The sequence below is a fragment of the Pantherophis guttatus genome, chromosome 14, assembly GCF_059756535.1.
Source record: "Pantherophis guttatus breed Tessera chromosome 14, ASM5975653v1, whole genome shotgun sequence".
In the NCBI taxonomy this organism is placed as follows: Eukaryota; Metazoa; Chordata; class Lepidosauria; order Squamata; family Colubridae; genus Pantherophis; species Pantherophis guttatus.
The window spans coordinates 22,781,212-22,792,800 of NC_142076.1; the positions used below are offsets into that span (position 1 = coordinate 22,781,212).

An 11,589-nucleotide genomic window follows, 5' to 3' on the forward strand; every position below is an offset into this window, starting at 1 on the left:
GCGCTGCGGAGCTCCGCCCTTTTTGGCCCGAGCGGGCCGCCGTCGCTCGCGGCTGAGCGCGGCGGCGGCGGCGGGGAGGTCGGCCATGAGCGAGGTCCGCCACGCGCTGCTCCGCCGGGACGCGCTGAGCGCCGCCAAGGAGGCGCTCTACCACCTGGACGTGCTGGTCAGCGGGCAGCTGCAGAGCGCGGCGGCGCTGCCGCCCGGGGACGCGGGCCCGGTGGAGCTGCTGGAGGAGTTCGTCTTCCAGGCGCTGCAGGAGCGCGGCGGGGCGCAGCCCAAGGTGGGCGGCGGGCGGCGGGCGGGCGGGCGGCCGGGGCTCCCTGGGGGCCCGTGGGGGCTGCGCGCCTGACGCCCCGCTGTGCCCGCAGAGGCTGACGGCGGTGCAGGAGCTGCAGCTGCTGGAGACCCTCTGCGGCTACTTCCAGGAGCAGAGCAAGGAGGCGGTGCGGCAGGTGGTCTTCTCGGCGCTCTTCGCCCCGCAGGGCAACAAGGCGGACGACAGCCGCATGGCGCTGCTGGGCAAGCTGGTCTCCGTGGCCGTGGCCGTCGGCCGGGTGCCCGTGCTCGAGTGCGTGGCCTCCTGGCTGCAGGTGCGCCCCCGGGAGGCGGCGGCGGGCGGGCAAGGGTCCCAGCCGGCCTCACCCTGACCCAAGCATGGGCTCTGTCTTGCAGCGTACCCCGGCCGTCTACTGCGTGAGGCTGGCGCGGGCGCTGGTGGACGATTACTGCAGCCTGGGGCCCGGCTCTGTCCAGACCCTCCAGCACATCTTCAGCGCCAGCCCTCGATTCTGCTGCCAGTTCATCACTGCCGTCGCCATGCTCTACGACCTGTCCTCAGGTACCGTCCTCTCTGCCCGAGGGACGCGGGGGCTGCTGCCCACATTCAGCCATCCTGTATGCGCCACGGGGTCCTGGCTCCAAGAGTCCCAGCTGGTCCTAATGCCTGCGCCTGGCTGGGATGTTGTAACTGGCCTGCAGATAACTGGGCAGGGCCAGGGGTGATCTACCTTGCCCGTGACCCCAGGGCTCCTGGGGATCCTAATTGCTGCAATGAGTGCTTGTGGGCACCCACCCTCCGGGTAGGTACTTTAAGGTGGCTGAGTAGTCGGCTCTTCTGGCCTATCAAAGTGTTTGTGTTCCTTTTGCTTCACTAACACAGTTATTCAGTCTTCGTTAACCTTTCTGCGTTATTAGCTGCCTTGGGTGTTTCATGGGGAGGTTCTTTCCAGTTGTAGTGAAATAAATGTGGCCATTGTTGAAACGCTGTGACAGACAATGGCAGAGGCAGTATCTGGAAGTAAGGGGAAGCTAATGTCCAGTTCTAGAACATGTAAACACAAACCGTTCTAGAACAACTGAGATCCACTTTGGTTTAATAGTTCAGATACTGGCCTAGAGACCAGGAGATGGAGAGTTCTAGGCCTCCCTGGGGGCATGAAAGCCGGCTGGGTGACTTTGGACCAGTCGCTGTCTCTCAACCCAACCGACCACACAGGGTTGTGATTGTGTGGAAAATAGAAGGAAGGAACATTGGTTATGTTCACCGCGTTATAAAACTAATAAAGGTAAGATTTAAAAAATCCAAATCTATTTTCCACCCAAGAGTCCCTACATATGTTAGCTGAGCCACATGTTGATTGGCTGCTATCTCCCCACCAACATTTTGTTGCCCTTTTCCAGATGAGCTCATCCCTTCCCCTGATTTGCTGGAGATGATCGTCTCCTGGATCTTCGAAGACCCTCGGTTGATCCTGATCACCTTTCTGAACACACCAATTGTAACAAGCCCACCCATTGGCTTTCTTGAGCTCACCCCACTCTGTGGCCTGATCTGCTGGTGTGTGAAAGCCCCGTTGGCTTACAAGAGACGAAAGCTGCCTCCCTCCAATGGGGCTCTTGGCGGGAAGATGGACTTGCCGGACAGCTTTGACAGGGACTGTCACCTGCTATATTCCAAGCTGCACCTCAGCATCCTTCAGGTGCTGATGCTGCTTCAGGGGCACTTGACCGAGAAGAACCTGTATGGACGTCTTGGGCTGGTGACTGGGGAGCAAATGGCTTCCCTGGTGGAGGACGTGCGCCTCCTCTCTGACAAGCTGAACCCTCTCCACGCAGCCAAGGAGATCGAGCTGGCACTGGACCGGCTGGCCCAGGTCTTGCAGGTGGCCATGGCCTCTGGAGTGTTGCTTTGGACAAGAGGTAAGTATTTGTGCGAATGGTCAACCTGAGGGTGCGCTTTTGAGCAGAGAAAAGGGGGGGACAAAGTGAAATATCTCTATTTCCAGATCTGCTCCTTCTAATTTCCCTTATGCTCCTGCAGCCTTCTCTTAGGTAATCTGGGGCAGTCTTGGGTGGGGCAGTTGTAAAACAGCAGATGGACCACATTGATTTTTACCCCTTAATCTAATTACTTTGTTCTCTGCTTTCAGAGAATCTAAGGACAGTGTGCTCTGGACTGCCGCATAACAAGTAAGGAAGTGTGCCATACTTCACAGAAGCAGGGCAGGGGAGCGATGCTAACCCACCCACCACTGAGGCATGTCTCTTCTCCTTCCTCCGCAGCTTGCTCCAGCTGGTGATTTTGGGTCCAGTCCAACCGCCAGCCCATGCTGCTCTGCCCCCAGGATTTTATCCCCCCATCCATACCCCTCCGCTTGGATACCCTACCCACGCCGCTCACCCTGCTCATCCTGTGCAGGCCTTCATGCCGGGCATGGCATTTCCATACCGGCCCATTCGCTGAAGGCTCGGCTCCAGCACTTCAACTTTTCCATGCCTTGTGGAAGCCTTAGAAAAAGAGCCCATTGTTTTGGGGTTGTGTTGGGGGGGATTTCTATATTTATTAGAGAAACAAGTCTTAGAGAAAGAGATTGTCTATTCTGGGAGGAGAGAACTGATGGTGCTGGACATTAACAACGGGGACTTAACACCGATGCAGGCATAATGGATCGGCCATAAGATGTACAGTTCCAGCTTTTGAATGGGCAAGAGCCTTTTCCTTCCTATTGTTGACTTGGTATGATTTTTAACTACAGAGGAAGGCAGGATTGTGGGGTTTTTTTTGCCAATTACCTTTTTGGGTAACTTTTTTTTTCCCGTTCCCCCAAACAGAAGGAATGGATAGTTATGTAAAAATGGCAAAAGGAGAGGTAAATCACATTTTGTAAGCTTTTTGGTCAGTCTTTATGTGGAAAACCTGAGTGCATTTTTAAAAACAGATTTCTGCTTTAAAACTCGTGGTCTCTAGCATTTTCTATACAAGGAGTTGGATAGTAAATCCAAATTTGATTAGAGAAAATGTTCACTGAAATATCTTTTTAGTTAGCTGACAAATTATGATTAAGACTATTTTATAGGTCTACTTGGAAGAGTTTACATTCTGTAGCAAAGATCCCTCCCTTTAAAAGTGTATGACATCGTCAAGAGATGATTTTCCAATTTTAAATGCATTTTATAGTTAAGGAGATGTATTCTGGGCCCCCATTCATCCCTGGACTTGAGACATCAGCTGCTTGTTGGACTTGACGTTTGACAGAAACCACAAATTCGTTAATGACTTGTTTTAAAGGCCAGATTTCTTCCTGACTTAAACAGTGATGCTCTCTCAATCTTTGAAATATGGATGGACGACTTATATATTAATCAAAACTGAAGGAATTGGCTTTGCAGCAGAGAAAAGTAGGTGTTTTGCCCAAATCGCTTTTGGGAAGGAGCCTTCTGGTCTGAAAGTCAATAAGCTGCACCTCAATGCAAGTTAGATTTATTTCTTGGCTTCTGTATAGAGCCATCAGATTAGGAATTCCAGTATTTCTCTGCCGATGAGCGGAGTTGAACTTCCCTCCTGGGCTTCGGTCTCTGCCCGGCAGAGCGAGAACAGCAACGATAGAGCTTCCATGGTCGGGAGCAGCCCCAAGGTGGAACGCCGGTTCTGTTCTTCGTGGAAGGCCTCAACCGGTAGACTGCTTCTGGGCGTGGAGGATCGCCCGGGAGAAGCAGCGCTCGGCGGAGATACTGCGCCTGCGTCAGCCCGCCTCGGGTCAGGCGAGTCAGGTGACCCTTTGTGGTGGCCAATGGGGCGGTCCCTTATTGCGGGGTCCTCCGCCGCCGCCTTGCTGCTTCTGGTCCGGGATGCGCTGAGCCGGGGCAGCTGCCGCCCCTTCTCAGGTGAGCGGCCGCGAGGGCCGGCACTTCTCGCGGGGGGTGGGGGGGGCAGGGCCGCGGCTGCCGGGCCTTGCCGGGAGGCTCTCCCTGGAGACGGGGCTAGGGCCGCGATCGCCCCGCTCAGCGCCCGAGGAGGCCCGCCCGGGAAGCGCGCCTCGGCCACCGGAACCCCGCAGCCGCTGGCCTTCCAGGGGTCCCGGCGGTGGCGCGAACCTGCTGGACGGGTGTTGACCGGATAGTGATAAACCTCCAGCGTTATTGAGCGAAGCGGGTTGGAGAACGGTTGACCCGCTTGCTGGGCTGCTTCGCGTCAGTCGACCCCGGGCGCTTCTAAAGAAAAGCCGCCCCTGTAAAGCTTGCTGGGAAATGCGGGCTGAAGGGCTGTTTTGTTGCCTAATCCCTGGGGGGGGGGATGGAGGACTTAGTGTGGATTCAGTTGTGTTATAGGAATGGACATTGAAAGAAATCGTTCCTGCCTTGAGTAACTCTAGAGATGTTATCGAGAGAATAAAGATGAGCAGTTTCGTTGTTTTCCTCTCCATGTATTTGTACAACTGACCGCAATGTATTTCTGACCTCATATATTTTTAATTTATCTCGATCCTGACAGGCAAATGTCTGTATAGCTGTAGGTGTACACGGTTATTTATAGTGCTTTATGCAAGAGCAACATAACTATTATCTAGATCCCTAGCTGAGGTTTAATTTTATCATGTAACTAATGTGGCTTTTTGGCATTTTTGTTCAAGAGTAGAGTATGGTATCAATTTACCATCTCATGTAATGGGCATGTACTCTTGCTCTCTTGTACTTGGTCAATTAGTTTAGTCTTACTTGAGCATTTTGCTAAGTGTTGTTTTAGCCATGCCTACTCAGCCCGTCAGACCTTACTGGCTTAATATTTATCAGTAATTTCCGGTGGGAAAAGGATTGTAGCTCAAAAGAAGCAACGGATAAATTGCTTGAGCAGATAACAGGCTTGGGGGCTTTGGAACCTGAACTCCTGCAGTTTTAGAAAATCTTGATTTGGGCTAGGACCAGGGTGGATTTGATTTAAATCGAGTTGATTTAAATCACAATTTAAATCATGATTTAAATCACTAGTAAAAAGGCTTGATTTAAATCAACTCGATTTAAATCATAATTTTTAAAGAGCAACTGTCATCTCTGCTACTCCTTTGACCCATTGTTGACTCACCGATAGTCCCAGTGTTGCAGAATATATAACCTCATGCTACATAACTAAGCTCCATTTCATGCTGAATTAACTAAATTATTTATGTATCTTAAATAGAAAGCTATCTTACGATAGATTTTTACCCCAAAAGTTTTTTATTAAAATAAATTCGATAAAAATCAAAAAAATCTGATTTAAATAAAAAAAATTCAATTTTTTTGATTTTTTTAAAAAAAATCATTGATTTTTATCCACCCTGGCTAGGACTGTTGAACAGGACCCTAGCAGCAAAACCCTCAGCCCCACCAACTGCCTCTCTTTTCTTTGCAGGTGTGAATGACAGAGGAGGTGCCTCCGACTGCACTCAGCGAGATATACCTTCGCCTTTTGTGTCATGATGACATAGATACGGTCAAACAGCTTTGTGGTGATTGGTTCCCCATTGAGTACGTTGCATTTGTCTGCCTGTAGCCACTTGCTAGGCCAGAATGAAATCTGTCCTTGAACTGTGTAAAAGGGAGCATGGAACTGGGTTTCCGCTTAAAGTTGACAACTTGGAGGTTATAATGTTTTCATCTCGAGATGATAAAATTATCATCTCATTCAACTCCCTACCGAGCAATCTTAATGTCTTGCTGGGAGCCTGACATGAGCACCTAACAGGTGCCACTGGGGAGGAGGCCCATGTTTTGGAGGTTTGTTAGTGCCAGTGAATTGTAGGATTCATAAAAGACTGAATTGGAATTGGAAACATCTTGCATTTTCTGATAAAATAAAATTGGAATTTGCATGATATATTTAGTAAATGCTACTAAAATGTACCTTATTTTTCAGTGTATAAGACGCATCGGCGTATAAAATGCACTTTAATTTTGGGGGAGGAAAACAAGAATTCTACCTCTGCCTACCAGCATTTTGGAACGGTCTGGGGGGAATCTGCCTGCAGCTTCGGGGAACAAGGCAGGTGCCATGATTTGTGGCTGGTCACCCCTCTGGCCGCCCAGCAGGCAGCTTAGGGCAGGCAATGGCCGCAATGACTTCACTCCCCTGCAATGTGAGGAGCTGCCGCCTAAGCCCTCTGCGCCCAGGAGCCGAGCGAGCCGAGCGAGAGCTCCTAAAGAAAAACGCCCCTCCTTTCCAGCCACTGCTGCCTGGATTCCCCAGTGCAATAATCAGAGCCGCGTTTCAGGTGGCAGGCGGCCAATTCCCCTGCAATGTGCAGCGGGGAACTGGGAACCATTTTGGATTTGGGGAGGGGATTGCAGTGCTGCCGCCTGAAAATGCTTTTAAATATTTTTTAAATATTTTTAAATATTTTTAATTGGTTTATCATTTTAAACTGGGGCCAAATTAATATATATTTTTGAAATTGTTTTTAATGTTTGTATTGTATGTTTTTATCTGGCTGTACACCACCCTGAGTCCCTCGGGAGAAGGCGCGGTATATAAATTTGAAATAAAATAAAAAATAAATAAATTTTGTTCCCGTTGCACATTCATTGCGGCCATTGCCTGCCCTAAGCTGCTTGCTGGGCGGCCAGAGGGGTGACCAGCCGCAAATCGTGGCACCCGCTTTGTTCCCCGAAGCTGCCGGGCAGATTCCCCCCCACCCCAGACCGTCCCGAAGAGGGTTGTTCCTCAGGCTGTGCCCTGACCCAGATCCCTGCTGCCTGGAATGGCCCAAAAATGGCTGAAGGGTGGGGGCTGGCAGGTGGGCGGGGCTACATTCGGCATATAAGGCGCACCCAGATTTTCACCCCCTTTTTGTGGGTAAAAAGGTACATCTTATACACCGAAAAATACGGTATTTTAATAATTTAAAATACTAAAATTAATTCTATAAATTTCTCAGAAATTTTCCTAGTAAACAAAAATATTTTGATGGGCATTAATTAGTGCAAAGGTTGTCTACCATGTTTAATGACCATGTTTAATGACCATTTTCTTTTTATTGGGATGTTGTGGTTTGAGACCGGTATCCCTGTATATGTGAAAATCATTGGTTCCTTCCAAACAATAACAGTGCTGTTTTTCCACAGATACCCTGACTCATGGTATCAGGACATCACCTCCAACCAAAAGTTTTTTTCCCTGGCTGCAACTTACCGTGGCACCATTGTGGGCATGATAGTTGCTGAGATCAAGAGTCGAGCCAAAGTGCACAAAGAGGTAAATATTGAGGCTCTGCCCTGCACAGCCTTTGCTTCTCTTAGGCCTTTGAACCATCCTGGCCTCCCCACCAAATCATTCTTGTGCTTTCCAATGACAGGGCAACTCACTAATCTTCAGGCTTTTATTGTGAAGCTTTAAAGGATGGAGACGGTGTCAGTAACAGAGACTTGGGGCAGACTTCATGGTCTTTATCCTCTTGATATTTGTTTGGGACAACCTGTTTCCTTTCCTCTTTTTTAATGCTTTGAGCATAAGGGGAAATTTGCCAATGGGCCCCAAATCCTCCTTTCCTGCCTTCCTATCCAAACCATTCTCAGACATTCAATAGACATTGAGCATGCTTGAAAAAGAGGCTTGGTTCATCTGTATCCTCACTGTGTCTTACTTTTGAGTTTCTCTCTAGGATGGTGATATTTTAGCTTCTGGTTTTCCTGTTGATACTCAAGTTGCTTACATTCTAAGCCTAGGAGTGGTGAAAGAATTTCGAAAGCATGGCATAGGTAACCGTGTTTTTAATATTTGTATTGCTTGCAAGTATTTATAGGGTATAAAAAAACTGGCTATATATGTGTGTCAGGAGAGCAAGAGCTACATTGTTATTATGCACAGGGCTTTTTAAAATGCAAATCTTACTTGTCTGACCCGGCTCTGTAATTGTGTGTGTCCACTGTCCTGGCAAGATCCCGTCCAAATGGATTCCCTGGTATGAAAGAAGATAGCCTGGCAGCGGAGAAGGAATGTTCAGCAATTCCTGCTCCAGAATAACGAGCCAGTTATCTGTGAACTGATCAGTTTAAACCCTGTGCCAATATAATGGCAGTGGGTCCTTTCTAACAAGGCTGCTGGTCTGGTGGCAGGTTCTCTTCTGTTGGAAAGCCTGAAAGATCACATTTCGACCACTGCCCAGGATCACTGCAAGGCCATTTACCTGCACGTCCTGACCACCAACAACACGGCAATACATTTCTACGAAAACAGAGACTTTAAGCAGCATCATTACTTGCCCTACTATTATTCCATCAGAGGGGTCCTCAAAGATGGCTTCACTTACGTCCTCTACATCAATGGGGGACACCCGCCGTGGACAATTTTATATCCTTTGCTAATGATCTGGCTGCTCCTTGGCCAGTCTGTGAGTTTTGAGAAACAACTTCCCGGGTCTGGGTGAGGAGAAGCCAAAGTCTGAGCCTCATTTTTTTACAGGGACCTGGCACTCAGAGCAAAATCATCAGGTCTGGGTTGCAACACTTTGCCATGGCACTCGTGGGCAACTGCGGGCCCCCATGATCCCCTCTGGCTTTTAGCTGTTCTCCTGGTCTGGTGGGTTCCTTAACAGCAGGGCACCGACTATCTTCAGCACATCGGCTCGACTTTGGCCAATCTGAGCCCCTGCACAATTCCCCAGCGGATTTATCGCCAAGCCCAGAACATCCTCTGCAGCCTTTTGCCTTGGTCGGGCATTTCAGCCAAGAGCGGCATTGAATATAGCCGGACCATGTGACCTGAAGGTAGGCAACAACCCAGCCTGCCCACTGCCTTGTTTTGTGGTCTTGGCGGATCAGGACACGCAGGGCTGATGACCATCATTGCCATGTTTCTCTTTTCCAAAAGCTGCCTTAGTTACCAACGTAAGGGAAAATTAATGTTAATAATACATTCAAATGGGGTGAGGAGGGAGAGATGCCCAACTCAGGACAACAATTTGGCTGTGTTCCTGGAAGGGTTGCCTTCCATGACCTTTGCTAGTTAATTCATCAACAATTTGTCATAAAACGCTCCCGGGTTGGAGCAAGTAGGAGGTGCCTCTCCGTTCCTGTGGAGTTATTTGTTTGGGCTGGGCTGGCAGAGCAGATACTTGCTCACTGACGGGCCCAAATCCTGGTTCTTTTCTAGGGAGTCCTTCTCTGCATCTCTGCGGTTGCACAGCTGACATGGCTCCAACTCTCAACCATTTGTGGACTTGGCAGAATAATTCCTCCTCCTCCTGCTGCTGCTGCTGCTACTTTCCCCTCTTCAGTATGAGCAGAAGGAAAACAGGCAGTTCTGCTGCCTCGGCACTGCAGGGCAATGTCCTGGCTGCTCTGCCCCCAACCAGCCTTTCTGCAGTGGGGAGATGCTTGGCACGAGGGGCGCCTTAGAACCGAGAGGACTGTTGGCAGCCGAGGCCTCCCGGGTGATCATTGCTCGGCATCTTTGTCTCCCTTTCAGAAATGCCTCCCTTGGCTGAGCAGTTCATGCCCAGGGGAGCCTTTGGCTCTTTGAGGCTAAAATGTGTGTGTGCTGAAGGACAGACACCACCTGTATATCTTGCTTTCTGCTAGTCTGAACTTGGCCTTGAAGTGTGGACTGGAAGTAGGGGAAGAGCTGGGGGTGGGAAGTGCCCCCAAGTCAAGGCCTGAGATGCTGCCCTGCTCTCCCTCCTGCCTTGGGCCCCCGAGGGCAACTGCAGTGGAGCCCCTCTCCTTCCCAGCGGAAGCAGGAGGCTTGAACAGACCTCGCAAAATGGGCGTGCCATCTTAAGCCCTTTTGGCTCGTTGGACCTCTACGGGGCCAGACGTGGTTTCCATCCCCGGTGTAAGCTCTTGGGATAAAGGGCCAGGTGTTCAGCCTTACACGATATTTCTGGCCCCTCAGTAGCAGTGGGAAAGCATGGCTCCCCCTCTCATGGATGAGCTCCAGCTGTCTCAAGGGCCAACAGTGCTGATCCTTCTCAAAAGGTGCTGTGGGGAGTCTCCCCTCCCCTTCCTGTACCTAGATAAGTAGCATCACCTCCCAAGACCTGCATCTCCAGGCAGTTTACATAACCCAACTGATCCTTCCGGAAGGCATGTGCTTACTGCAAGCACTTGAGAAAGCAGCAGGCTTACACCTTTAGCGCTAAACTGGAATTCACATTTTGGCTCTTTGGCTGGGACTCCTTGGACCTGGGGAGTTTAGGCAGATTGTGTGTGTGTGCGCGCACTTTGAAAAGGGCTTTGAAAAAGATGCGGGGGGGGGGGGGGAGCTTGCAGTCCTTGCTTATGGCTGGCAGGCTTTACAGTTAGCTGGCTGCATGGAGCAGCGCTGTGCCCTGCAGAGTTTGGAGTGGCACAGAGTTGCTGCTCTTGCTCCCAGCAGGCCTTGGGCAGAGGGGCTGGTTGCGCTGCCGAAGGCAAAATAGCCTACGAGACTCTATGGGCACCTCGGGCAGTTTTTACCCTTCTCTGGGGACCCCCTCAGCTCCCTGAGGGCACCGTCTGGGGTAAAAGGTTAGGGAAGTCTGAAGGGCTAAGGGTCAATCATGGGGACAAGCGACACCATCATGATGTAATGAACACCCTTCAGAATTTGCTCAGTTGGTGAGGCCACACAATGCCACCACAATGACATGGCTTGTGCCAGAGGCCTGTGGCATCTCTTGACTGTGTTGCATGTGGCTGCTCGTCTTCCAAGTGGAAGGACCATTTCAATGCCAGGCCCAGCATAGCATCTTCCTGAAAGGTTTTGTGCTTTCAAACCACCTCTTGCTTGGAAATGCTGACGTTGCAGTTTCATCAGTGTTTCAGTTTGATTTCTGAATAGTGCCTCTCCATCGTTCCTGTATGCCTGCCTGTTGTGTAAGCAAATTCTCCCCTTCCTCCCCTGAAAGGCATTTGTATTGGCCTGTCTCCTTATTTATTGAACAGCACGTCAGCCGGTCCTTTTAACTCTCTTGGATTAAAGGGGTTTGTTTTGTGGGCAATTCTCCAGTGTCGTCTTTAAACCGGGTGGAGATGCACTGGGAGCAGATGTGGAGCTTGAGGGGTGTACTGAGCAAGGCCAGGTTTGGACAACCTTTCTTCCATTTTGCAACTATCTCCAGCTAGGACTCATCCTTTCAGAAATAATTACAGGGAGTTGAAACCTGTCTTTAAATAGCGAGCTGTTGATTCCAGCAGATGCAGCTGGAAAGGCCCTTCTTGCGAATCTGCCCAGCAGCTGGCTGACTGCTGAGCCCTCCGAAGTAGAAGCCGTGAAATTAGGGTGAAAACTTTGGCTGTTGAAGCAGGTGCTGAATTTTGCTGAGGGTGTGAATTGAATGGCACCGAGAGGTTATG

At 50.2% G+C, this 11,589-nt stretch overlaps 2 protein-coding genes across 5 annotated transcripts; both read left to right on the plus strand.

The window, feature by feature from the left end:
- INTS15 (integrator complex subunit 15) lies at positions 1 to 3,236 on the plus strand. 3 transcript variants are annotated; one of them, XM_034441416.3, is made up of 6 exons: positions 1 to 283; positions 372 to 593; positions 676 to 841; positions 1,684 to 2,202; positions 2,433 to 2,472; positions 2,566 to 3,236. In XM_034441416.3, exons 1-6 carry the CDS (start codon positions 86 to 88, stop codon positions 2,744 to 2,746), a joined length of 1,326 nt encoding a protein of 441 aa, XP_034297307.1. In that variant the 5' UTR covers positions 1 to 85; the 3' UTR covers positions 2,747 to 3,236. The 3 variants fall into 3 exon arrangements, with proteins under 3 accessions (XP_034297307.1, XP_034297308.1, XP_034297309.1); XM_034441417.3 differs by having other exon boundaries at positions 4 to 283; positions 429 to 593; XM_034441418.3 differs by lacking the exon at positions 372 to 593 and having other exon boundaries at positions 24 to 283.
- Positions 3,237 to 3,867: 631 nt separating this feature from the next.
- On the plus strand, positions 3,868 to 11,229 carry NAA60 (N-alpha-acetyltransferase 60, NatF catalytic subunit). Of its 2 annotated transcripts, none has more exons than XM_034441425.3 (7): positions 3,868 to 4,167; positions 5,672 to 5,787; positions 7,381 to 7,510; positions 7,917 to 8,013; positions 8,371 to 8,605; positions 8,858 to 9,021; positions 9,407 to 11,229. In XM_034441425.3, the coding sequence occupies exons 2-6, from the start codon at positions 5,678 to 5,680 to the stop codon at positions 9,012 to 9,014; spliced, it is 729 nt and encodes a 242-aa protein (XP_034297316.1). In that variant the 5' UTR covers positions 3,868 to 4,167; positions 5,672 to 5,677; the 3' UTR covers positions 9,015 to 9,021; positions 9,407 to 11,229. The 2 variants fall into 2 exon arrangements, with proteins under 2 accessions (XP_034297316.1, XP_034297317.1); XM_034441426.3 differs by lacking the exon at positions 3,868 to 4,167 and adding an exon at positions 4,230 to 4,513.
- Positions 11,230 to 11,589: the final 360 nt, after the last annotated feature.

Bases quoted from the DNA above. Each gene is read 5' to 3' on its own strand.
- NAA60 (XM_034441425.3), top strand. From the start codon at position 5,678: ATGACAGAGGAGGTGCCTCCGACTGCACTCAGCGAGATATACCTTCGC. The intron at 7,511-7,916 runs GTAAATATTGAG...GTTTCTCTCTAG, and splicing joins GAGCCAAAGTGCACAAAGAG to GATGGTGATATTTTAGCTTC. The intron at 8,606-8,857 runs ATATCCTTTGCT...ACAGCAGGGCAC, and splicing joins CACCCGCCGTGGACAATTTT to CGACTATCTTCAGCACATCG.
- INTS15 (XM_034441416.3), top strand. From the start codon at position 86: ATGAGCGAGGTCCGCCACGCGCTGCTCCGCCGGGACGCGCTGAGCGCC. The intron at 284-371 runs GTGGGCGGCGGG...CTGTGCCCGCAG, and splicing joins GCGGCGGGGCGCAGCCCAAG to AGGCTGACGGCGGTGCAGGA. The intron at 2,473-2,565 runs GTAAGGAAGTGT...CTTCCTCCGCAG, and splicing joins TCTGGACTGCCGCATAACAA to CTTGCTCCAGCTGGTGATTT.